The 26,964-nt window shown below is 55.8% G+C and overlaps 1 protein-coding gene across 1 annotated transcript in view; it reads left to right on the forward strand.

Moving 5' to 3' along the window:
• EVL (Enah/Vasp-like) overlaps nt 1–26,964 on the forward strand; it is a 72,318-nt gene that overhangs the window by 35,770 nt on the left and 9,584 nt on the right. Inside the window, exons 3-6 of the mRNA XM_006879069.1 lie at nt 18,437–18,500; nt 23,345–23,403; nt 25,622–25,851; nt 26,535–26,656. Coding sequence (XP_006879131.1) covers nt 18,437–18,500; nt 23,345–23,403; nt 25,622–25,851; nt 26,535–26,656 — 475 coding nt within the window. The remainder of the gene's footprint in view (nt 1–18,436; nt 18,501–23,344; nt 23,404–25,621; nt 25,852–26,534; nt 26,657–26,964) is intronic.

Here is a 26,964-nt window from a genome sequence, read left to right on the forward strand (position 1 = left end):
GAGGGAGGAGTCAGTGAGCCAGCCGTGTACACCGAGTCACTGCCCGGCCTGCACCAGCCTGGCACTGGAGCTGGGGGTGCTTCAGCTGGGGGTGCTTCACCTATGAGTGCTTCACCTGTGGGTGCTTCACCTGTGAGTGCTTCACCTGTGGGTGCTTCAGCTGTGGGTGCTTCACCTGTGGGCGCTTCACCTGTGAGCGCTTCACCTGGGAGCGCTTCAGCTGGGAGCGCTTCACCTGTGGGCACTTCACCTGTGAGTGCTTCACCTGTGAGTGCTTCACCTGTGGGCGCTTCAGCTGTGAGTGCTTCACCTGTTCACCTGTGAGTGCTTCACCTGTGAGCGCTTTACCTGTGGGCGCTTCACCTGTGGGTGCTTCACCTGTGAGTGCTTCACCTGTGAGTGCTTCACCGCTTCAGCTGTGGGTGCTTCACCTGTGGGCGCTTCACCTGTGAGCGCTTCACCTGTGAGCGCTTCACCTGTGGGCGCTTCACCTGTGGGTGCTTCACCTGTGGGCACTTCACCTGTGGGTGCTTCACCTGTTCATCTGTGAGTGCTTCACCTGTTCACCTGTGGGTGCTTCACCTGTGGGTGCTTCACCTGTGGGTGCTTCACCTGTGGGTGCAGCCACTGGGCCCACCTCCTTGAGGGTCTTCCTCAGTCTCCGTGATTTACCGAGCTGGGGGTCGTCTCCAGGGACTGACCAAAGTACGTGAGATGCCGTCCCCTCATTCTCACCTCCAAGGAGCCTCCTGGTGGTACTCTCTCCAAGACGAGACTGTCCTTCTGGCAGTCCATTCTCGAGCTTGTATTCTTTGTCCACACCACAGTTCAGAGACGCCAGTTCTTTTGTCTTTGTTCATGTCCAGCTTTCTCATGCTGAGGACACGGAGTACTATGGCTCGGGCAGGCTCAGCTTACGTGTCAGTCTCATCTTTGCCTTTAAGCACTTTCTGATGCGGCCCTTGGCTGCAGAATTACCAAATGCTGTCCATCACTTCATGTATTGACTGCTGCTTCCACCCGTGTTGGTTGTGACATGACCCGTCTCTCCTCCATCTGTCATGATGTCGCTCTTGGTGCAGTGGTGAGGATTTTTGTTTTCTCAGTGTTGAGATGTAGTGAAGGCCTCTGCACTGTCAGATAGCAGATTAGTGTCATCAGTATATTGCGCATAGCCTAGAGGTCAGCGTGGGGTGAACTGAAACACAGGAGCGCTGCTATCCACTCACTCTGAGAACCTGGGTTACTTCAAGCTATGACTCTTCCAATGCTGGACCATACAGAGTTTTCCAGTTCTCCATCCTCTCATGTCCTGGATCGTGCCCGTGTGTCATGGACTTTAACACAGCGTGGGAAGTCACCCCGCAGGGGCTTGGCACACGTAGGGTTCTCGTGGAGACATGCGGAGGGCATGCCTGAACCTCGCTCCTTCAGGGACCTGGAGGTGAGCTTTGCTTCTTTTCAATGACTTCCTCCTGCCTGGCTGGCTGCGTAGGCTGCTGGCACGTACTGCCACACCTGCAATGCCAACTGGGCTCTTAAGTGAGCCAGAGAGTGGCTCTCAAGTGGTCCTACTTGGAACAGTGACCACCACTCCCAGGCTTCAGGCCTCCCTGCTTTCTGCCACCACCTGATTGTCCTCTGACAGCCGCTTGGTGATAACCAGGATTCTCTGTTCTCTGTCCAGCCCTTTTTTGTCAAGATGCTATGCCGAGATTGGTGGGGGAGTAGACATGTCAGGTGGGGCCTGAACTCTCCACAGTCACTCTGCTGTCCACCAGCCCAGGCCTGGGTCAGGGCCCGTGTCCTTCCATGTCCCGGCTGCCTTGGAATGCCTGGTCCCTTGCCCTCACATCCCCTCGGCTGTTCCTCCTCCGAGCCCTCTTCTCTAGCCTCAGTGACCAGTGTGCCCCATCCCAGTGTGCCCGCGAGTTTTGTTTCTCCCTCCATTCCAGCTCTTGACGCCAGGGGCACGCGAATTGCTCCAGCGTGCCAATCTGACTTCCGTCTACGTGGGGCTTCAGGGGAGGCCCTCGTACTCCTTGGCCCTCCAAGAGGGAGTTTCTGGGGCCCAGTGTTGGGCAGCATATGGTGTGCCAGCATCTCATATGTCATGAAGGTCCCCCCTCCCCCCGTGTCACCTCCTGTTCTCAGTTCTAACGTGGCCTTTCCCAGAAGCAGGGTTTAGTCCTCACAGCCCCTTTGTGGGTTCCCTTTCCTCCTCACACTTCAGCCACCCCACACTGGACCTGTGCCCCTGCCACACCTAGTCACCCTGCACCCCCTCCTTTCTTCAGCAGGGCTGTGGTGGTTTTCTAGGGCCTGCCTCCCACTCAACACGCTGCCCGGTGTAAACTCCCAGCGGACGGACGCCTGCTGTTCGCATCCCTTTGCAGGACCTGAAGGGGCCTCCTGCCACCGCTCTACCTCCACGGACCACCATCGCCTGCAGCCTGTCCAGCCCACCCACAACCCGGGCTCAAGGGGAGGGGTGCTATCTGTGTTTGAGGGACATGGTTTATAGAATTGTCTCACACAGAAATCGCACCCGTCTCCTTGGCCTGGCTCAGCAGCGCTTGAACCAGAGGAGCAGCGGGGCAGCTGGCCCCCCGACCCCGGGCCCCTTGGACCTGAGCTACTCACCCCACATCTCTGACACTGCGCTCCTGGAACTGAACTGATACACCTGCCTTACAGGGCAGTTGTGAGCATAGCACAGGTGGCATTTGTGGACATTTCCTGACACCTGCTTTAAAGTTCAACAACAACTTCCTGAGGCCACACGGCCCACCAGGCTGGGGAGGCCCTGCTGCCCACAGGGCTCGGAAGGGGGCGGGCAGAGGCTGTGCCACCTACCAGGCTGGGGTGGGGAGTCGGGGAGAGGGAGGGAGGTTGGGCCAGGTGGGGTCAGGTGGCCAGAACGCGAGCAGGTGGGCAGGCCCTGCGGGGATGGGTGGAGGGTGACTGTGATGAGGGTGTTGGCGGGGCTGAGAGACCACAGAGCAGGTCCCAGGGGAGGCTGTGCCTGGCCTTTGGGTCCTTCCTCTGACCCTGTCAGGGACCCACCCCGACCAGCATTGTCTTCCAGGGAAGGGCCCCCATTTGTTGAGTGCCCCTTCTAGACCCACTCCTGCCCCTCCTCCACCCACGAACATGGGGAGAAGAATCCTTAGTGGCTCATGGTTTCTGCAGTACAGCCTGGGTCCCGCAGGTGTGAACAGGGATTACCATTTCTTTGAGCTTTTTGTAACTTGAGTGAAAAGATACAGATCAAATTAGCTTTCCGTGAACCACTTCATAGGCGTTTTGCTTTGTGAACCACTTCATATGCGTTTTGCTTCGTGGTGTTTTCCCCACGGTGGAGCAGCCCTCTGGCCCTGTGTTTCCTACTTGCATTTACCCTTCTCCCCTCGTCTTCCTCTGCCAGCCTTTGTTGTTGTTGTTAGGTGTCATCCAGTCAACACCTCATGGCAACCCTTTGAATAACAGATTGGCACTCAGCCCTGCGCTGTGCCTTTCCATGTCTTCATGCCTAACCGCTGTTGCAGTCCTGGGTCAGTCCGTCATGTGAAGGGCTTTCCTCTCGTCTCCTCAGCTGCTTTTCTTCACATGATGTCTTTTTCTAAGGACTGGTCCCTCCTGACAGCACGCTCAAAGTAGGTGCTGGGAAGTTTCACCATCCTTGCCTCTGAGGAGCACCCAGGTTGCACTTCCTCCGAGATGATTGTTCTTGTGGTGGTCCGTTCAATACCCGTCACCAACACCACAACGCAAAGCCGTCAGCTCTTTGGTCTTCCTTGTTCATTGTCCAACTTCCACAAAGAAACGGAGTGATTGAGAGTGCTATGGCTTGAGCCAGGCACTCCTTAACCTTTAAACTTGTCCTTGAATACTTTAAAGGATCTTTGACAACAGCTTTGTGCAATGTAGATCGGCTTTCTTGACTATTGCAGGAATGGGCGTTGGTTGTATGTCCCAGCAAAATTAAATCCCTCACAAGTTCAGTCTTTTCTCCACTTATGATAGTGCTTCTTGGTCACATGGTTAAGACTTCTGTTTTCTTGATGTTGACATGTAAACGGTATTGAAATTTATAGTCTTTGATCTTCAGTAAGTGCTTCAAGTCTTCATCACTTTCCACAAGCAGGGTCGCACTGTCTCCTTACATACGTTGTTGGTGAGTCTTTCTCCAATACTTATGCCACATTCTTCTTCATAGAGTCCACTTCTCGAAGTATTTGTTCAGCATACAGATTGAATAAGTGTGGAGAAAGGTTACAACCGTGATGTACACCTTTCCCGTGTTAAACCACATGCTATCGTCCTAAACTCTCTCCCAGGGTAAATGCTGCCCTTTTTGAACTTTTCTGTTCTCCCTGGTGTAATTGTTCACATCACAGGCTTGTCTGTTGTTTAACTCCAGGTGGACCCACAGGGCTGAGTTCAGTTCTGGACTAAAGGGCGGCTGAAGGTTATAGTCTTGGGAGTTCTCCAAGTCTCCGTCATACCAGGAAGCCCAGGATTCTCTCTGATTTTGCCTTTCTGTTTGCATTTCCTCACTCCGTGGAAGACCTTGTGTTCACTCTTCTTTGCCTCCCACGGGGAGAGGCCATTGTTGTATCAGAGGGCCCCTCCCGAGCTTTTAGACCTGAGTTGCTGCTTGTCAGAGTGGGATGTAGAGCGTTGTGTTTGTGGACTGTGGTAACAGGGCTTGCAACTCCCAGTGGTCAGTCAGAAAAGGACCTCACCAGGGCCTGGCTGTTACAGCCTGTGGAGGAATGCCGTCCTGCGGGCGTGGTGAGTCACCACGTCAGGGGAGCAGCCTGTGGCCGGCAGAGATGGCTGACCACAGCTTTGGAGGCAAATGCCACTACTCACCATAGGTCCCAGCCCCATTTGTAGGGAGCAGCTGTACAGCCTCGAGCCAGCCCGTCCACCTCTCTGAGCCTCAGTTTCCCCTCTCTGAGGTTGTAATGCCTGCCTCGGCAGTGCTGTAGGCTCGGATGATGAGCTCTGTGGGAACGGTTGTCAGCTACGAAGCCTCAGAAAGTGCAGTTTGAACTCGTGCCTGGAGCCCGAAGCCCAGGACACTGGCCTGGGAGCTCACGCCTCGCTTACGGCCAGAGTCATCGCCAGCTGAGGTGGGAAGAACTTGTGATCACACCCCTTCCTTCTCAAGGGCGCGTGTCCTCTGTGACACCCTCCACAGATGGCGCCTGAGCCCAGCCTAGCAGTTTGGCACAGCGGCCTCTGGGCCTGTGCACCCAGGCATTGCTGTCTCCATTGATGTGGGGCCTGCCCCGCAGTACTGAGTGATTTGTCCAAACCGCGCTGAGGAGTAGTGGAGTCAGGACTAGAACCCATGTCTGCCCACTGCACACGGAGCTTCCTAACCAGCCCAGCATGACTGGGGTCTGTGGTTATGAGCAGCTAACCCCGTCCATCCTCATCGCTGGTAGCCACGTCTTCTGAGGGAGGTCCAAATTTTCTACACTCATTTTTTCTCTATTCTTACATAACACTTACTCTCCTTCCTAAATAACTTCCCACACCAACCTTCCGCCGACTGGTCGTGGAGGGGGAAGACTAGCTCACTTCCTGGTTGGTTGCCGTCCTGTGGGGACAGGCCTTGGGCACCTGAGCCCTCCTTCACCTGCCAGCTGCCACTGTTCGTTCCTCCACCAGTGAGAGTTTCACAGCTGCCACCTCCCTGTTGCTCTAGGTGAAACAGACATTAGGTGCATGGGCTGAGTCAGGACGCGTGTGGCAAAGGCAGGGAATACACGTAGCACAGCCTGCGCAGCGGTCCCAGGCCTCAGCGGGGAGTCTGACGTTTGTTCCCTGCAAGGTGGGGGTGAGAATCCCTGGAGACGTTGACACAGAGGACTTGTACAAAGAGATGACCTGCTTCCATGGGGACTAAACAGTATGGGTCTCCTGCTCCCCAATCCTAGAGTTTGGCTTCAATTCCACCCCAAGTTTCTCCTCAGCTCTCTCAGCAAACATGGCTTTTTTTTTAGAGACTACTGCTAGGAAAACAGACAGATTAATCCTAGAGAGGGTTAAACCAGGCTGCTCCTTGGAGGCAAGGATTCTGAGGCTCCGTCTAACATACTTTGGACATGTTGTGAGGAGGGACGGGTCCTTGGAGAGGAACATCATGCTTGGGAGGGTGGAGGGACAGTGCAGGAGGGGAAGACCCTCTATGAAGTAGATTGATTCAGTGACTGGGGTAATCGGGATGGGAGTGTCAGAGGCAATGTGATTGGCACTGGATAGATCAGGGTTTAGGGCTGTTGTACACAGGGTCGCTATGAGTCGCAAGTGATTCAACTGCACATAACAACAAAAAATCCCCACAGCCATGGAGTCCATTCTGCTTCCTGGCGACGCCCTCTGCTTTCCAGGACCATAACCTTTCAGAGCAGGAGATTTCACACTGTTCTCTGCCACAGCAGCTGATGGATTTGAACTGCTAATGTTTCTGTTAGCAGCCTGACAGGGTCAGGGTGGGTGGAGATGGAGTTGGTTTCTGAACACCAGCCCTGAGGAGAATGTGACCTTCAGGACAGTGTGTCCCTGGGGACAGTGTGGTCCTGAGGACAGTGTGACCCTGGGGACAGTGTAGTCCTGAGGCACTGCTGAAGCCCCTCATTCAGGCGTGGCTGACCTGCACAGAGTACGAGGGACCTTTGGAGAAGCTAGTCAGCACTGGACACACAGACCCTGGAAACCTGGGCTCTAGCTTCTACCCTGGTCTGCTGTCCACTGACATGATATTGGCACGATATGGGTGAGCTTGACCCAGTGGAGGCAGTGAGGTTGCCTGGCCCCCTCCTCAGATGGGTGTGGAAATTCTAGGGAGTATGTGGGAGACTCATCTCCCAGGAGAGCAGCTTTGTGGAGGTGTTTCGGTGTGTTGTCACCCACAGCCCCAGCCACTGGACAGGAAGATGAGGGTTAAAAAAGGTTCAGCAGTCAGCCCAGGGTCAGAGATGAGGTGTGTCAGGGACAATGCCATGCTTCACGGTTAGAGCCAAGGGACTTCAGTCTCCATGCATCTGGTTCTGTGCCAGCCTGTGGTCGGCGCACACTGGGTTAGCTTGCTCAGGTTACCACTGTCGTTGTCAGCCAGCAGGAAGTTTAAAGTCCAGCGAAGGAAGGTGGCTGGAACAAGGCCACAAAGCCCACAGGACAGCGCGTCTGAGCTGCCGGGGACACTGGAACAGGCAGAGTCACCTGAGGACCACAGAAAAGGGGAGGGGTCAGGATGGGAGCCGGGTAACCACATTTTGGTGCCCAAACCCTCTGCAGTCTGGCACCATGCCCTTTGAGGTAGTTCTCATGCTCTCTTTCAGTGAGGGAGGGGACAGTCACCATGATGACATAGCCCCTCTGGTCCATCCAGGTCCCCCTATAGTACTTGTACTCCGCTCCAGGGAGGGAGAGGATAGGGTGGTCAGTCCCATGGAAGCAGGGCCCCTGTGTATGCATCTGGGGACAGGCAGGACTGTCAGACGATAGTGGTACTTAGAGGAACCATCATTTGACCAAGCTGGACAGATAGCCCATGAGAAGCCACCAATCTCAAGGGAGCTTTGTCCATAGTGTCATCAGGGGGTCCATGTGCTTCCCTGCCTGGTGGGCACCTTCTGATGAGAAGGCGTAGGTTGGGGTGGGGCTACCCTCGGGCACCCGGACACCCTGTGTGGGTCTTGTGTTGGGTGCTGGTGTGAGGCATGGGACTTCTTCAGGGAATACAGCCCAGCAGCATAAATCTGGAAAAGCATACCGATTGAGGATGCGTGTAAACAGTCCAGCAGAGCAGGAGGTGTTGGGCCCACTGAGAAACCACGCTTCTCACAGAGACAGGAAGTGTAGCTGAGAGACCCAGGTGAGGAATGTCAGGCTGGGAGGTATAGACCAGTGATCCAACAAGCATGTGAGCTCAGAAGGTGTCGACCAGTAACCCAGACAAGGCTATGAGGTACAGACAAGTGATGAAAGTGGAGACTGTGCCTGCCCGGGTGTACACTCCAGGTAAGGAGTGTGTCAGACCGGGAGGTGTAGTGTTGCCATTCTCTGGCGGGACTTGAGGACATGGTACTGCTGAGGAAAAGAATGGAGAGGAGAAGGGAAAGAGGACCGAGGCAAAGCCAGGGCAAAAACCAAGGCCCCATCATTTATTTCCTTCAGTATATATAGAAAATACAAACATTCAAAACAACTATGAGACATCATCTCACCCCAGTAAGAAGAGCAAAATTTAACACAACAGCAAGCAACAAATGCTGGCGAGGTTGTGGAGAAACTAGAACCCTTATTCACTGCTGGTGGGAGTGTAAAATGGTGCAACCACTGTGGAAGGCAGTATGGCGCTTTCTCAAAAAGTTGGAAATAGAGATACCATTTGACCCAGCAATTCCTACTGGGAATATACCCTGAAGAAACCAGAACTGCCATCAAAGCAGATATATGCACACCCATGTTTCTTGCAGCTTTGTTTATGATAGCAGAGAGTTTGAAACAACCCAAGTGCACGTCAACAAACAGATAGAGGAGCTCTGGTAAATTCACACAATGGAATACTATGCTGCATTGAAAAACAAGGAACTCATGAAATATTATACAAAATGGGTGACCCTGGAGGACATTATGCTGAGTGAAATATCTCAGTCACAAAAAGACAAATACTGCATAGTGCCACTGTTGTAAAACTGGACTGACATCAGGGTTGGGGAAAAACTAAGAGGGGATAAATAATGTATCCTGCATTGAAACAGATGAGGGAGAGAACTGTTTAGGAGGAATATATGATTAGGTATTATTGTCAGGACGAGAGTCCAGAATGAAACCTGCATAGTGGAGTGGGCTGGCAGAGGAGGGGATTACATAACAATGAAATAATTTTTGGTTTTTACTTGTCAAAGAGAAAAGCAAACTGGGGGAGGGGTGGGCAGCGAGGAAAGTGTGCAACAATGAATGAATGGAAATTTAAAAAGTTATTTAAAAAGAAAATACAAACATACTGTTATTACTTTCTCACTATGTAGCAAGTAGTTATCTCTTTTAAAAAACTGTTTTCAGTATAGTTGGAGCACCAAAATCCTAACAAACACACCAGAAACTGATCTTTATTTTCTGCAAACTTTCAAGGACAATAGAACCTCATTAATTTCTATTTCTCACAAGCTCTGAAGGATTTTAACTTCTCGTTAATTAAACTTTCACAGCTGCTCTTCTGGGTCTTAAGAGGTCTTATGAATGCACCCTGTTTTTCTTGGGAACACGTCTGCATACTTGTCTCGTAGGCTGTTTTCAGCTAGCTTCCTGCTGAGTGTTCCCACCAGTACTGTAAACTACACATGTGGACAGCCCAGCACGGTACAGCGGCTTTCAGAAACCCTCACAGTGTAGACCAATGATCCAGGTGAGGATAGTGTCAGACTGGGAGGTGTAGACCAGTGGTCCGGGTGAAGAGTGTGTCAGACTCGGAGGTGTAGACACGTAACCCAGAAAAGGCATGTATCAGTCCATAAGATGTAGGCTAGTGATGAAGTGAGAAGTGTGTCATACTGGGAGGTGTAAACAAGTAACCCAGGAAAGGAGTGTGTTGAAGAGACCAGGAGGTATAGACAAGTGATGCAGGTGAAGAGTGTGTCCAACTGGGAGGGAGAGACGAGTAATGCAGGTTGAGGGGTGGGGGTCAGGCCAGGAGGTGTAGATGAATTATGCAGGTGGTGGGAGTGGTCAGCCTATGAGGTGTAGACAAGTAATGCAGGGCGGGGGGCGGGCAGGAGATGTGGATGGTGAGTTCAGCAGAGGGAGGATGACTGTCCACAGGGGCCGGGACTGGACAACAGGGCCCTGAGGTGCGTGGAGAAGGTGGTTGGAGGGCAGAATGGGGCAGGTCCCTGGTACGAGGAGGCAGGGCCACTGCTGACCATGTGGGGACTGACTGTCATCTGTCCAGAAGAAGTGGGTAGGTGCTGGAGAGAGCAAGTGAAGATGGACTCAGAGAGACAGAGCAGGGCCTGGGGATTGAGGAGCGCTGGCCAGGTCCATAGCCCCAGGTCACCTGTCCCTTCTCACTCAGCCCCTCGTCCACAGGGCATGAGGACAGCCACAGTGGGAGGTTGCATGGGACAGACATCTGGTGACCCCGAGGCCCGTAGACGGGGCTTCCCCTAGGGAGTGGACCCTCCTCCCACAGCCTAGCCTGCTGGCACCAGCTGGCCAGGAGGGCTCTGATAGGCCAACAGGAGGCTTATTAAAGATTGACTTGGTGCAGCCCATTTGACGGCTGCACGGCATATCGGTTTCCTGTCGCATAAGCCAGGCAGCCGAGGAGGAAGAGGTAAGTGCCAGGATGCGCGAAGCGGGCCTTCCCGACCATGCCGAGGGAGCTGGGCCCGTGATGGTCAGCAGGGAGTGGGCCTTGCACTGCTTCTGCTTCTGCCACTGCGACTGCACCGTACTCTGCCGAGTGAGCTGTAGGTGACGGCCACCCTCCTTCCCAGCCTCCTGGCCTCTCCCTCCCTCCCAGCGGCTCCTGGGGCGAGGGCGGGAATTTGGGGTCTGGGATGAATGGGGCCCCATGTGCTGTTCCGTTTGCTAGAAGGTCTTCAGGGACAATGGCATACAAGCAGGGTGACACAGTCCAGTGCAGCTACACTGTCCCCTCCAGGCCATGGGGCCTTGGACTCACCGCCTGCCCTTTCTGAGCCTGAGTTTCCCCATCTCGAAGTAGGCTGGTGCATAGGTCCAGTCTTGGGCCCCACAGAGCTTTGATCACAGAAAGATGGAGTGGGTTTTGTAGGTGATGAATGTGGGACAGACTTAACTGTCAAGCGCAGTCCTTCATGAAATTCCTTCCCGCTGTGTTCCATGTCCCGAGAGGAGCTGATTAGGGAGGAAGAGAAGCATTTGGTGAAGGCCCAGCTACGTGTGCCCTGGCCTGGAAGCAGAGACCTGCCCACTGGGCCCGGCTCGGCTGCCAGCTCTCAGCGTGACTGCGGGCATGTTACTGCCTTGCCTGGGTCCTGTCTGTCTGATGAGTGTCCCTAAGTGGCCACTTGCAGCATCCAGGGTGCCAGTGCCAACCTCTGGCGGCCGTCCTCCGGGTGAGCTGAGCAGAAGGCTGCCCCTGGGTCATACTTAGTGCATAATTGCCATCAAGGACCGTAACCTCTTCCCTGAATTTCCACCTCCCCGCCTGCCAATGATGCTGTCCTCTTCTGCAGGCCTGTTAGACAAGGACCTCTTCAAAACTCACTGCCGCCAAGTCAGAACCAGCTCATAGCTGACCGTGGGTTTTCTAGAATCAATTGCAAAGGAGAAGATTGCCCATCTTTCTCTTGAGGAACTGCTGGTGGATTTGAACCACCAGTTTTGTGTTGGCCACACAGCAGCAATGAATGACCTTTAGCCCCACCTTAATCCTGGTCCTTTGAGACCATTGAGGTCGTTGGTCAGCCAGAACCAGGTCAAGAGCACATCTCTATCGTAGGCCTTGGGTGAGGGGCATACCCGCTGGATCTGGTGGTCTGATGGAGACACAGAAGAAGTAGGCAGGAAAAGTGCCAGAACATTCCACAAGCTCCTTGAATCACCAATTGCTCTCAGTGGGGAGGCGGAGGTCTAACACGTGTCCAACGTGTCCACTGCTTCTGAATGCAGACTGCTCACTGGAGCCAAGCGCCCTGTGCTTAATGGGCTGAGCATTGGACTAGGGGCCATTGTTGTGGGTGCTGGGTCCAGCCCTGCGTGACCTTGGCCAGGTGACTTAAAGACATAGCCAAAGTAGGGCTCTGCCCAGACACAGGTGGTCCCCTCAGACTCCTCGGGAGTGGGAGGCGCCCTCTGGTGAACAGGTCTGGGGAGGCCACCCCTAGTCTGAGGGTCATGCTGTCATTCCAGGGTGTGGAGACCCGCTGGGAACAGAAGGAGCAGCAGAGAAGAGGGGACAGAGGGGGGCCGGGGCCTTGGTTCTCTGCCCAGAAGTCCAGGTGCCAGGCACCTGCCAGCCAGGAATCCGTCGGGCGTCACTGAGCGGGTGCAGAGCTTTTGTTTCCGGCACCCTGGCTCTCAGGTTCCATCTTTCAGGAGGCCCACAGGGTGCCTATCCCATAGCGACTGCCCAGAAACCTGGCCCCTCGCTGTGTCCCTGAGGAGCTGGGGGCTGGCAGCCCGGAGCCTCATCAATGTTAATGGAGGGGGGGTTGTGTGCGCCTTTCTCAGAGTCACCACGTCCGCCCACCTGCGGATGGAGAAATGCGCTGGCCAGACCTTCCTGGGAACAGTCGCGGGGCCAGGACTCCACCCTGGGGAGACATGGCCTGGTTTTCACTGACCACTAAGGTTTTGCTTGCTGGTGGTGGTGGGTGACTGAGTTGGCTCCGACCAATCCATGGACCCAGAACGAACCACAGCCTGGCCCCATGCCATCCTCACGCAGCTACTGTGGACACTTTGGAACTTCCCAAAGAGGACGTTCGTCCCACCACCCAGAGGTGGCCTCCATTAACATGGCCATTGTGGAAACTCAGCTGGATGAGACCACGCTCTCGCTGCATAAAAACTGAGTTCCAGAGAGGCAGGACTCCCCAGAGCACTCAGCCCACCAAGGGCAGAACCCCAGCCAGTGCGGGCTTCCTGACTGGTTTCCCTGCTGGGCTGTGTACTGACCACAGAACCTGGTGGGTCTCAGGAGGACGTTGGGGTGGGAGGAAGGCAGTGGGCTCAGTTCTTTTGTGTTTGGAGAGGCACAGAGCACAGCCAGGGGAGTGGACGAGGGGAGTAGAAGGGACAGGGAGGAGCCCTGGAGGCCTGGGCAGTCTGCCCTGGGGAGGAAGCCACACTGGGCCTAGCTCCCAGCATATCCTCCCTGGTGTCTGGACAGGACAGATGACATGGTGAGCACCCTGTCCATACAGGTGGTGCCTGAGGCCCAGCACAGCTGCCAAGAGCCCACCGTCCAGGTCTTTCTCCAGAACAGGGCTCTGTTGTGGGGAGGCAGGAGGCGGGCCCAGCCCCAGTCTGCATGTGGACAGGGTGCAGGGGTGACCAGCATGGCTGCCGCCCATGAGAAAGAGCAGGCCAGGCTCCGCAGCAGCACCAGGTCCGGCCTTCTACCTTCTCCTCCCCGCTTCCCCTCCCCTTCCCCTTCCTGTTCCCTCCTCCCTCACATTTCATCTTCCCTCTTCTCCTCCCTGTTCCTCTCCCCTTCCCCTTCCTCCCCCCTTTTCCTCCCCATCCCCGTCCCCTGCTTCTCCAGGTCCCCTCTCCTTCTCTCCACTTCCTTTCCCCCCTCTTCCTCTTCCCTTCCTCTTCCCCTCCCCTTTCTTCTCCCTTTCCCCTCTTCCCTTCTCCCCACTTTCTTTCCCTTCCCCTCCCCCTTTCTCACCTCACTTTCTCCCCCTCTTCCCCCTCCCTTCCTCTCCTCACTTCTCTTCCCCTCCCCCACCCCTCCTCTCTCCACTTCTCCCCACTTCCTTTCCCTCTTCTTCTCCCTCCTTCCTCTGTACTTTTCCTCTCCCCTTTCTCTCTCCTCTTCTCCTTCTCCCTTCCTCTCCCCACTTCCTCTTCTCTCTACCCCTGCCCCCGGGTGAGCAGTGGTGTCTGCAGTCAGCTTCTCCACTCCTCCTGGTGCTCACCCCTTCTTGCTGTGCACCCCAGCCACTTCACAGCCCCCCTTCCTTCTAACTCTGCTACTTCTCTGCCACAGAGACCTGGTGGCACAAGAGTCAGGCACTTTGCTGCTCCCCAGAGGTCTGCATTTCAAGCCCACCGTTAATCTATGGTAGAAGGACCTGTGAACATGGCAGCCTGGAAAACCCTATCATCCAAACACGGAAGCAGGAGCCCAGCCAGTGGCCGGGCGGGAGGAGTCCTGCGGGCTGAGTGCCCCTGAGGGTATGCAGGGCTGAGTCCCTGTCTCCTTCCTGGCTCACACTGCATTTCACAGCCTGGTCACCACCACTGTTGGTGATGTACTGTCTTCCTGCAGTGCTCACTCCAGTGTCCTGTGCGAGAGTCGAGTCCCCTTCTCCAATGGTGTTCTCCACCCAAGTCCTGTTCACTGATCGGAGAACTTCCGGTAGCTCAGCTCACTGGGGCCTAAGCTCTCATTTATGGGGTGTGTGTGGCATGCTAAGGCCCGTGTAAGTGCCAGGAACGTAGTGTGGGCATTCAAGATGGCCCACCAGGATGGACAGCACAGGCTGTGTGACCTGGTGAGCTGAGGGCTTGTCTGAGGGCCATGAGGATGTGCTCTGTGTCCCTGGACATCACAGCGTTGGCCAGAGGGTACAGCGCACATCTGGGTCATGTCAGTGGTAGGGCGTCCTCCCACCCCCTCTGCTCCTACCTGCTTCCCCTTCTGTGAGACAAGGACACTGTCTGGGAGAGGAGAGCCTTACCCAGGGACCCTCTGTCAGAGAGCAGACTTAACAGCCCTGCGAAGAAGGGCCGTACACATGCCAGTGTGATCTCACTGCCCTGGAGAGGGGCCGGGCAACCATCTGCATCGTGCAGACAGAGAAGTTGGGAGAGGGTAACCGACCACATGCTGTACCTCCTATCTCCAACCCCCACTTGGAAGCAGCTGCAACCCTTGTCCCTGCCCTCCCAGCACCATACTGTACCCCTGTCCCTGTCCCCCAGAACCACACTGCACCCCTGATTCTACCCCCAGCACCACACTATACCCCCATCCCTGCCCCCCAACACCACACTGTACCCCCTGTTCTTGTCTCCCCGCTTAGCACCACACTGTATCCCCTGTCCATGCCCCCAGCACCATGCTTAGCACCATACTGTACCCCCGTCCCTGCCCCCAGAACCACACTACACCCCTGCTTCTGCCCCCAGCACCACACTATACCCCCTGTTCCTGCCCCCAACACCACACTGTACCCCTGCCCCTGCCCCCCAGAATCATACTGCACCCCTGCTTCTGCCCCAACACCACACTGTACCCCTGCACCAACCCCCAACACTACACTGCACCCCCTGTTCTATCCCTCCAGAACCACACTGTACCCCTGCTTCTACCCTTAGCACCACACTGCACCCCCTGTTCTATCCCTCCAGAACCACACTGTACCCCTGCTTCTACCCTTAGCACCACACTGCAACCCCGTCCCTGCCTCCCCAGCTCCACACTGTACCCCAGCTTCTGCCCCCAGCACTACTCTGTATCCCTACCCCCAGCACCATAGCATACCCTGTCCCTGCCCCCAGCACTATATTGTACCCCTGCCTCCAGCACCACACTGCTCCCCCTGTCCCCACCCCCCAGAACTGCACTGTACCCCTTATCCCCAGCCCTCTCAGCATCATGCAGCACCCCCGTCCTTGTCCCTCCACACCACGCTGCACCCACTGTTCTCATCTACACCGGTCCCACGCTGCACTCCCTGTCCCCACCCCTCAGCACCACTCTGAGGGGTCTCCTGACTGCTCCCCTGAGGCCTCCAGTGTCTGTGATCAGAGGCTGCACCATTCTCCCCAGCCGGCCCATACACACTTTCTGTCAGCCGGTCCCCTGGCTAGGGGCCAGCCCAGCCCCACTGTCCTCCATGGTGTTTGCTCTAGATGGTTCCCTCAGTCACTGCTCCCCGAGAGTCCCTGAGTCCTCACAATGTCTGGGGCCCAGTGAGGGCAGGCCTGCCCTTCCCCAGGGAGCGCTACGGCCTGGGTTCTTCGAGTGACCACCCTGCTCTGGTGCTTTGTACAGAGAGGCACTCCAGAACACAGTACCACGTGCTCCAGGACGTAAGCTCTGTGATCTACAAGATAGAAGCTGACCTGGCCTCCCAGGCATGGGAGACCCTTCAGTGGCCTGCCTCTGCCTTTTTGTACTATGAATGTAACAGTGGACCCGAGGTGGACTTCTCCCCACTGTGTGGGAGCCCCAGGCCAGTGCACCTCGTGCAGGTCCCACTGCCTGTCCCCGAGGCCTCTGAGATGCTACGATGGTGAGCAGGGGTCACAGGCTGCGGACTAAGATGGATGAGGAAGAAGACGCTGTGATTCCAAAGGCCTCGCCGACCAGGGGAGCAGACAGTGAGAGGGTCGAGACCAGTGATGCTTTTCGTGCTGGTGACCCTTGTTTGACAGGAGGGGCTGTTCTTCTTGCTGGGGGTCCCATAGCAGTCCAGGCCCCAACTTTTGGCCAGATCTGCTCCCAAAGTCACCCCTTTTGCTGCCACCAAAGCCCACCACCCACGCTTTGGGGCCACCATTGTGAATGACCTTGTAGCCTTCCTGGGACAAAGTAGGGTCATCAGGGGAGTGACAGGGTGGACAGACAACCCAGACTTGCAGCTGGGAGTCGTGCGGCCTCGCCGGACCCTGTACTGACCGTCACGCTTTCCCATGGGTTCCCTACATGGTAGTCTTACGGGAGCTGACGGCCACATTTTTCATTCGAAGAGTAGCTTGCGGGTTTGAACCATTGACCTTTCAGTTGACAGTTGAGCACTTGAACTATTGTGTCAACAGACTGCCCCTTGGAAAGGCAGGCAGCCTGTGGCTAGGTAACTGGTCACGTTTTTACCAGCACAACAGACCAGGTTGGGACCCAAGGGGCCATAAAACCCGTGAGGACACGGTAGCCGACCAGACGTGTTTGGCAGCTGAAGACTCCGTGACCGCACCTCTGCCCTCCCAGGGTCAGTCACGAGGGCAGGTCCGTGAGGGTTCCTGTCCCCACTCCAGTGGGAGGTGAGGAGAAGCTGAGGAGCCCACGGGCACAGCTCAGAGTGTCCTAGCCTGGGTCTTCCAGGCTGCCCACCCAGTCAGTGCCTGAAGAGAACACCAGCATACTGACGAGGTCCTGAAGGGCAGGCACATATCAGAGATGCAGTGACCGGAGGCCCTGTCCTCGACACAGTGAGGGGGCTGTGCCCCCCACACACCCCAGTCTGGCCCTAAAGCCAGCTGCCTTCTCTCTGCTCAGAGGGGCAGGCGTCTCGGACTTCCCTCACCTCACCTGAGCCACCTTCCTTCACAGGCCGGTGGCCAGGAGATCCTGGCCTGCTGGGTGACCTATATTTGGTGTGTATCGTGAGCCAGGCCCAACCTGGAGCACTGGGAGGGACACAGCCCCGCCTTCCAGGAGCACACATGGGCATGAAAAGGGTGGGCAGAGGACCACACAGGAGACCTAAACCCGCACCGTGGAGTTAGTGCAGTGGGGAGAAAACCTCCAGGCAAAGCTGGAAAGGCCTGTCTTCCAGGGGACCCAAGACTTAGGGAAGGTGTGAAAGCAGCAGCTCGGGTTGGAAAACGTCAGAGGCCTGGATACATGCAGCCGAAGGCCGGGGCCGTGCAGCAGTTTGGGTGTGTCACAGCAGACGCACCCTCCGTGTGGGCTGGTGCTGAAAGAGGCCCGGCCCAGGCCTGCCTGAGTACTGGGTAAATGAGGGCCAGTCCAGGCATGGGCTGATGGGGCCATCATGGGAGGGGGCACCCACTTCCCTCACCCTATGAGCTGTGGCTCCCCGGGGACACAGAAGGGACCATGGCTCTTCCCCTGTCCCTCACCTCCCAGTACCTCACACGGGAGGTCTGCCCTTGCTGCAGGCTGGGCAATGACGGAATGTCTCCTTACTTGGGATCCCAGAAGGTTGCTGGCCTGCGATGTTCCCACCCCAAGTAGCCCTCACACAGACTGCTGCCCAGGCCTGCAGATGGTTCTAGAAGAAAGAGCCCTTTCCTCACCTGTCCTCCTGACCACGGCAGGGCACCTACAGGGTCTTGCCGGGGTGGGGACACTACCAGCCAGGGCTCAGGAGTCTGTGGAAGTCTTATCTGCAGCCGTCTTACTCTGCTGGGCCTGGATACTGCCCCACTCCATACTGTGCTGTGGGCCCTCAAAGCTAGGACTGTCGAAGATTTCTCCGTTCTTGGTCTCCTGCCGAGTGTACCTTCCCCAGCCCTGTAGGGTCCCAGGTCCAGCAGAGACAGTTGGATCAGGAGGACCAGGGAGTGCCCAGGCCAGGCGGCCTAATGAGACGTGCAGCACACAACCTCAACAGGGACATGGCCACAGCTGCTGGGTCTGGAGGGAGGCGTGGGGACAGTGAGGGGGACCATACCAGGCCAGTCTGGCAGACTTGGAAAGACCTCAGGCCGAGCGAGGGGACTGAGCGGAGCCCTCCAGCCAGGGTCAGGTCAAGGGACAGCTTTGTGGGGGATGAGGAGGCAGTGCAGGGGAGGGTGCAGGGTGGCAAGTGTGAGAAGAGCTGGTTGACAAGCAGGTAGACACGTGGTGGTGGTTACAGCTGAGGGAGGAGTCCTGAGAAGGGGCTGGGCGTGGGGTGAGCCGAAGGGGAATCGTTTGAGACAGACCAGCCGGGCAGAGGTGCCACGGCCACCCTTGGTCCCAGACCAGCTTCTATCCCTGACCACGTGCTTCTCTGTCCCGTAGGCCCTTCCACCCAGCGCCAGGTGCAGAATGGCCCCTCTCCTGATGAGATGGACATCCAGAGAAGGTAATTCTGCCTGTCCAGCCTGACCCACCTGCCAGCCCCTCAGTACTGCCCACTGTCCAGGCTATCTTCAGCGAGTAGAGGATGACCTGTAGCTAAAGGGAGAGGGCCAGTGATGCCAGAGCCACAGGAGAGGACAGAGAACAGGGCTGCCCAAGCCAGAGACCACACAGGCTGGGGCTGGAGGAGGAACAGCGGGTGGACAGAGGACCAGAGGGAGGACTAGGACTACCCCAGCAATGAGCTGAGGCTGGAGGGGCAGGAGGTGGACAGAGGACCTCGGCTCCCGAGCCAGAGACCACAAGGGCTGGGGCTGGAGGGGCAGGGCCCGAGTGAAGAGGGCTTGTGTTTCTAACAAAGTCAAGACCAAGGACAGCTGTGAACATTGTGGTATTAACTTCCAGGCTCAGTGTCCACAGTGCTGTTGAGATACTATTTCATGTCCTGCCTGTATGATGGGGTCAGTCATGCGCCAGTACCCCCACTGCAGCAGGCACGCAGGTGGGCCCAGGTCAGCTTGCTCCAAGCCCTGGTCCTCACTGCCATTCATAAAGCCACCTGTCTGCTGTGCTGCCTCTACACTTTGGGCACCTGGGGCAAAAGCCACACGGCCCCTCTAGGGAGCCCTCTGCACCCAGTCACATGCCAGCTGAGGATGAGAGCAGGTGAAGGCTCTAAAGGTGTTGTGTGACCTTGACCTAGCTACACTCACAGCGGCCAGCGCAGTGCTCCATCGTCCCATGGCATGAACTTGAGGACCTAGGAGCCTTTACAACTGCCAAGAACAGCGCCCAGGAGCTGTGAGAGCTCAGGGAGGGGAGATCGCCCACATTCAGCACCAAGAAGTGGCCAATCAGGGCTTGAACCCAGCCTGCAGTGTGCAGGGGGTCCTCCACCTCTTCAGGGGACACCTGGCCTGGCCAGTCCATCCTGACGTCTGTTCTAGAAGGAGAGAGCAGCACCCCAAAGCTGAGGCAGCCCAGGTGTAGAGAACAGCCTCCTGCCCACCCTGCCCGGTGGGCACCTGCTGGTTCGTTCTATCCAGCTTCTCTGCGCCCTGTGTGAACCCCGGGCCCCTCCACACTCCCATGTTAACCTGTGGGACTCAGTTTCCCATTTTAAAGAAACAGTGTGAATTACTGAGGTGATGAGTGAGAGGAAGCCTCCTCGTGGTCCCTCCTCCCTCCCGTGTGCGTGCTGACCTCGTCCAGTGGAGCTTGGCCAGCAGAGGGCATGGTCTGTTTTAGCTGTCACCCCAGCCCTTATGGGCTGTCACTGTCCCTGAGCCCGTGACTGACCTGGACTCAGCCTTCACCTTTCTTCACGGGGCCCAGGGCTGCCTCCATCCAGAGCATGGTGTCCACCAAACCAGTGTGTGAAGGTCCCAAGGCAGGTGGCTGTGCAGGCCTTCACTCGTCCTCCAAGAACTGGTCCGGCATCCACACCACCTTCCTGCAGCTCACAGGCCAGCCATCTGCACTGGTAGTCAGTCTGCTACACGGTCCATCGACAGCCTGGGTGACCCCTGAGTCATCCTGTGAACTACAGGGTCCCAGCAGATAAGGCGTGGACATTCACACAGGAGGTGGGGGCTGTGACAGCCTTGGGGTCAGACAGCCAGTGAGTGGCTCCATGCATAGGAGCGTCCTCTGTCCACACAAACAGCATAGTCCGTTCTGACCCATCGTGGGCTTCTGGGCGTGTGCACCCCACAGGAGAGATGGGGTTTCAGTGCAAAAGTCAAGGCAAATACCGTTTGTCAGCAGTCTCACCAGAAAACCCAGGGACAGATGCCATCCTGCCAACTGCCAGAAAAGAAGCTGAGGCCCAGAGGGCAAAGGTCTGATCCTGGTCACAAAGCCTGTGACCCAGCGCCCGAACTGACCAGCTCTTGTTGTCGTCATTGGGTTCCACTGAGTCCAGTCAACACACAGTGAACCCAAGTACAGCAGAGCAAGCCCTGTCCTGCCCAGCGCCGTCCACACCGGCAGTGCTGCGCTTAGCCCATCGGTGCAGCCACCGCGTCAGTCCCCTCCTGAAAGGTCTGCCTCTGGTTCCCTGTCCCCGTTTGACCCAGCATGGTATCTGCAGGACTGGCCCCTGCAGGGCGGTGCAGAGCAAGTGAGATGAAAACTCATCAACTTCACCTCCAAGAAGCACTCTGACTGCACTTCTGAGACAGTCACGTTTGTTCCTTTGGTGGTCCAGGATGTCATTAATACTCATCACCAACTCCACAGCTCAAAGGCATCAGTTCTGCAGACTTCCAGGCTCATTATCCCTCTAAATGGTCCCTGCAGGAAAGTTTGGGTATGTTGTCGAGTCGACTACAACCCATTGCAGTCCTGTGAACTGCCCTGAACCTTGCCCTATCCTCAGCCAACCTCACTGCCTCTGACACACCTGACCCCATTGCCACAGTCACTGTGCCAATCCATCTCATCCAGGGGTTTCCCCATCGGCACTGAGCCTCCACCCTTCCAAGCGAATGTCCTTCTCCAGTGACTGGCCCTCCTGACAACATCCCCAAAGTATGTGAGACGGTGCTTCAGAATTCTTGCCTCTAAGGTGCAAACTGATTCTGCTCTCTCTAAGAAAGATCTGTTCATTCTCTTGGCGGTCCATGGTATGTTGAATACTCTTCTACAACACTACACTCCAAGGCATCCATTCTCCTGTCATCTTTATTCATTATCCGATGAATTATTATTCATTGTCCAACTCTCAGATGCGTATCAAGCAATTGAAGATGTGCCTACTTCATTAGAAGGTACACCCTCTAATCTCTAGACTGACGTAATTTCTCTTTAGCATTCTGGAGAGATCCTTGGATAACACAGCATCTTCTCCTAGTCCAACTTCATCTTTGGATTTCCTGGCTGCTGGTGCTAAGGGGTTTTGTTGATTGTGGACGCAAGCAAGATGAAATCATTAATAACCTCAATCTTTTCTCCTTCTATCATGATGCTGCCTATTGGCCAAGTGTTGAGGATATTTGTTTTCTTGATGTTGAGATGTAATCCATACTGAACGCTGCAGTCCTTGACGTTCTGTAGCAAATGCTTCAAGTCCTTCTCAGTTTCATTCAGCAAGGTTGTATCATCATATAACACAGTTTCTTGATGCATCTTCCTCAAATCCTGAGGCTATATTCTTCTTCATAAAGCCCAGTCTCTCAAATTATTTGCTCAGCATTCACATTGAAAATATATGGAGAAAGGATACATCCCTAGCACACTCCTTTCTTTATTTTGAACCATTCCTTATTCCTTGCTCTGTTCAGACAACAGCTTCTTGATCTAGGTATATGTTTCGCATGAGCATAATCAAGTGTTCTGGGACTTCCAGTCTTCTCAGTGTTAGCCATAATTTGTTGTGATCCACACAGCCAAATGCCTTTGCATAGAAGATAAAACACAAATAGACATCCTTCTGGTCCTCTGTACTTTCACCCAGGATCCGTCTGACATCAGCAATGATATCACCTATCAGCAATGGTATCACTAGTGCCATGGCCTCTTCTAAACCCAGCTTGTATTTCTGGAAGTTTTCTGTTAATGTACTTACTGCTCTAGTCATTTTTGGATAATCTTCAGCAAGATTTTGCTTGCATGTGATAGTTTTCAATGATTTCCACATCTTGTTGAATCATCTTTTTTGGGAATGGGAATAAACACAGATCTCTTCCAGTCAGTTGGCCATGTAGCTGTCCTCCAGATTTCCTGGCACAACCTGGTGAGCACATCACCTGGTGCTTGTCGAAATATGTCAACTGGTGTTCCATCAACCTCTGGGGCCTTATTTTGTTGCCGATTCCTTCAGAGCAGCTTGAACTTCTTCCTTTATTACTCTTGCTCTTGATCATATGCTGCCTCTGGAAGTGGACCTGACATGGTTAGTCTACTAGATTACACATTTGGCTGCTAACTGAGGAGTCGGTGCTTTGGACCCCCCGGGCTGCGCTGCCGGAGAAGGACGAGGCAGGCTGCTTCCGTGAAGCTGTCCACCTTGGAAACCCAGGAGGGCGGTTCTGCTATCTCATAGACTCAGAGTCAGCCAAGAGCAAAGCCACCTCACAGGCACCCTCCAGGTGCAAGCAGCAGAAGGCACGGCCAGCACCGGAGGACGGCTCCCTGGTGCTCACGGGGATCCCTGTGGCCCGCCAGCCCTAAGCCTCCCCAGCTGCTCCCCATGTGGCCGGGACTGCTGGCCTCTAGCGTGCGCTCCCACCCAGCCCCAGATCGGATGCTCAGGACCCCAGCTCCTCCAGGCGTGCTGGAGTGGGGTCACCAGGGCTAAGTGATGAAGGTTCCCCTCTGCCCCCCCAGGCCCTGTGGACATATTTGTGGGCTGTGTCCTCACCTTTGTGTCCCAAAGCCACTCTGTCATAGAGGACCACTCACACCCAGCGAAGCACGCATGGCTTTGTGCTCAACACACCACGTGACCCTGGAAGTGGTCAGCGGCAACAGGAATGAGGACATGCAGCCCTGGTGTCCATTTCTCCACCAGCAATAGCGCCTGAAACTGCCCTCAGAACTGGGCCAGGCACAGCGAGGACCCACCACACCCCCAGGCCGCTCCAGTCAGTGAGACCAAGCCAGCCCCAGGGTCCCAGGCAGCTTCCTGGACCTTCCAGGTGCGGGCTGGAGTCAGGAAACAGCCCCACCTGCTGCAGGGACCTGGGACCAGTCGCCACCCCTCCTCCGCCGCAGTCAGGCCCACAGTGGGGTGGACTGGGCGCACATACAGGCCTGCGGCCAACAGCTGCAACCTGACTCCGCGGCCTGGGCTGGGAACCGAGCCTCATCCCTGGAGACCCACGCTGTGCTCGTGTTCTCTCACAGGCAAGTGATGGAGCCGCAGCAGCGTCCCGAGTCTCTGGAGAGGAGGGCCTCAGCCACAGGTGAGCACCCCACCTCCGCCCAGGGACAGTGTCCAGCCCCGTAGGCACTGACTACGCAGACCGCCCCATGCTGCCGAGACAGAGTGAGGGGTCTGTGGATAGAGCAGGGGGTGCTCCTCCAGCCGCCCCTCCGTGCAGGCACTCCGAGTCCCTCCCTGTGTCCAGCACCATACTGGGGTCTGGCGACATGAGATGGGACAGAGCTGGTGTGTGGTTAGGACCAGGCCAAGTGCAGGCCACAAGAGGCCAGAGAAGACTTCCCGATGGGTATTTTCTCAGCTTCTGTGTCAGCCCTGGGAGGGCGGGGGGGGAGGAGGAAGAGGAGGGCCCTGGGAAGCTGCACCAGCTCACAGCGCCCACGGAGCCCTCAGCCCGTCTCCATTCCCTCGCACCCCCGAAATGACAGGGGACTGCTGTCCTGGTCCGCTCGTCCCGCTCAGGGTGAGAGACCATGTCCCGCTGGTCACAGGTGCCTCGCCTCTCCTGCCCCCACCGCCTCTCCTGCCCCCACTGGTCATTCTCTGCACCACCTCTTTCCACCATTCCTGGCGTGTCCCCTGTGTCCTACACCCTCACTCCCAGCTGTAGCCTCTCTGCACTCAGGCCACACTGTCTGTCCCGTCAAGTCTTCTGTGCCTCCACTTCTCACTGGACTTTTGGGGCTCTGCCTATGCTGCCCCCTTCACCTCCTCTCCTTCCCTCATCAGCTTCCCGTTCAGGTGTTGCATATCTAAGGAGGCCCCTCATAGACCTCAGCCACTCAAAGCCCCCAGGTAGCAAGCAGAGCCCCCCAGAGTGGAGTGGAGTTAGAGTCCCCCTAGTGGGGGTGGAGGCAGAGCCCCCGGGTGGCACCATGCACCCCTCTCTGTAGCATTTGTTGCTGTGCAGTTTGCTTTTGCTGTGTGATTAGTCGAGTACCCCCACCCCCCACCCCCCGGCCGTGGAAGCTGTAAGAGAGCATGTCCTCTTCATGATCCCAGCACCTGGCCAGCTCCTGGCCTCCACTGGGGTCCTGTCACTGTTACATGGAGGGTCTTTGGATAGACAGATGGTACACGTGTCCTCCCCCCAGCACATGACCACACTGAGGCTCTGTCACTGTTGGGTGGAGGGTGACCAGATGGATGGATGATGGTGAACGTGACCTTGCTGTGGCCCCGGCCCCTGGCCCCCGCCTGGCCTGCGTTAGTAGCCATTGCTGTGGGATGGAGGGTTGCTAGACAGGTAGATGGAGGATTACCCCCAACGGACATTCAGCACTGCCCTGTGACTGTGTCCTAGTGACCCTGTGGCTCAGAGGCATGGCCAGTCCCCAAACATCGGTCAGAATTTCATCTTGGGAACCAGCAGTTCTGAGGTTTCCAGTGGTGTCAGGCATATGGAAGGAACAGAAACCAGAAAAGGTGTCATTTGTGGGGAACTGTGATTTATTTTTTTATTTTTTTAAATTTTTTTTTATTAATTTCAATGAAAATTTACAGAGACTTAGGGTTTCCATTCATTCATTGTTGCACTTTTCTCCCCTCCCAACCCTCCCCCCCAGTACACTACCCTCTTGGAAAAGTAAAAGAGACATTCTTTCATTGTTATACAATCCCTCCCCCCTCAGGTCCACTCCACTATGCAGCCTTTGCTCTGGACTCCTGTCATGACAAAAATACCTAATCACATAGCCCTTTTAAACAGTTTTCTCCCTCATCTGTTTCAATGCAGTATACATTATTGAACCCATCTTTCTCAGTCTCCCCCCAACCCCAAGGTCAGTCCTGTTTTACAACAGTGGCACCATGCAGTATTTGTCCTTTTGTGACTGAGATACTTCACTCAGAATAATGTCCTCCAGAGTCACCCATTTTGAATAATATTGCATGAGTTCCTTGTTTTTCAATGCAGCATAGTATTCCATTGTGTAAATATACCACAGCTTCTCTATCCATTCATTTGGTGATGGGCACTTAGGTTGTTTCCAACTCCTTGCTACTGTGAGCAAAGCCACAATAAACATGGATATGCAGGGAGCTGTGATTTCAGTGAGCAAGGTGGCTGAGCCACGAGTGTCTGCTAGCATGTGGCCCCATGGGCCCCTCTGCTGAGGAGACCAGAAGGAGGCAAAACCTGGAACAGGGCTGAGCTGGAGCCAGGTCCCTAAGAGGCAGGTGCATCCTGCCCTCAAGCAGGTGGGGCCGGGACTGACAAGACCTCTGTCTCTCTCCTCTAGGACCCACCCTCCCACCTGGGCACCCCTCAGTAGCAGCCAGTGGGCCGCTCTCGTGTAGCGGGCCTCCACCCCCGCCTCCGCCCCCTGTCCCACCACCACCCACAGGGGCCACCCCCCCACCGCCACCACCACTGCCAGCAGGAGGCGCGCAGGGGGCCAGCCATGACGAGAGCTCCGTGTCGGGACTGGCCGCCGCCCTGGCTGGGGCCAAGCTGCGCAGAGTCCAGCGGGTAAGCTCGGGTGTGGAGGTGGTCTTCTGACCCCGGCCCTCCACCCCGTCTCATCTGAGGGCTGACGAGGCCGGGGATGGTTGCGAGTGGCCGCTGCCCTCAGGTCCCTTCCCGAGCAGCAGCAGCGGCCGCCAGCCCCGGGCCCACGGCTCTCTGTGCTGCTGTGTGGTGAGGCGGAGGTGGGTTCTGTCGGTCAGCCTCTCTCTGACTGTCCGGCAGGCACGCATGTCCCCAGCAGCACTCATCCGGGAAGGGCCCCAGCCCTGGCTTTGCACTTGAATTTGTCTCCTTCCCCAGAGAACCACCCCTCCTACCACACCTGGTCTTAGAAAGACCACTGGCCAGGGCTAGCCCTTGGCCCTCTGGGTTCTGGCCCTTCTCCCTGTACTGAGGGCCGTCCTCAGCACCCTCCCCCGCTTCACCCACCACTAGTTTAGGATTCGCACGCTCACACACACTCATGTATGCACACTCGTGTGTAATCATATGTGTTCAAACATGCACATAAACGGGTGTCAGTGTTCATGTCTTTACACAATGAATGGGCACATGTGTGTTCACATGCACACGTGTGCATCCTCATATACACACACTTACAAACCTGCACACTCACACTCGCCCTCCTCGAACGTAAATCAGCCCGCTGTCTGTCCTTCCGCACACACGGCCTCCTTTCCCTTTAGCCAGAAGATACATCTGGAGGCTCCAGTCCCAGCGGAACCTCGAAGTCGGACCCCAACCGGGCGAGCAGTGGGGGTGGAGGAGGAGGCCTCATGGAAGAAATGAACAAGCTGCTGGCCAAGAGGTGGGTCAGCTCCCACCAGCTCCGCCTGCTTCCTTTTATTTTTATAAGACAAAACCTTTAAAAAAAAGACATTATTATTTCATTTTTTTATTTCATAATACTTTAAAGAAAGTTTACAGAAAAGTTGGATTTCCATTCATTCATTGTTGCACATTTTCCTCCCTACCTGACTCCCTCCCCCAGTTCGCTTTTCTCTTTGAAAAGATTCTTTCATTGTTGTACAATTTCCTCGCGCCGTGGTCTGTGTTGTGATGAGGGACACAGGCCAAAGACAGATTCTCTGGTCAGTGCTGTGAGGAGGGACACAG

The sequence above is a fragment of the Elephantulus edwardii genome, unplaced genomic scaffold (genome assembly GCF_000299155.1).
Source record: "Elephantulus edwardii isolate Elephantulus edwardi_28Jun2011 unplaced genomic scaffold, EleEdw1.0 scaffold00002, whole genome shotgun sequence".
NCBI classification, from domain to species: domain Eukaryota; kingdom Metazoa; phylum Chordata; class Mammalia; order Macroscelidea; family Macroscelididae; genus Elephantulus; species Elephantulus edwardii.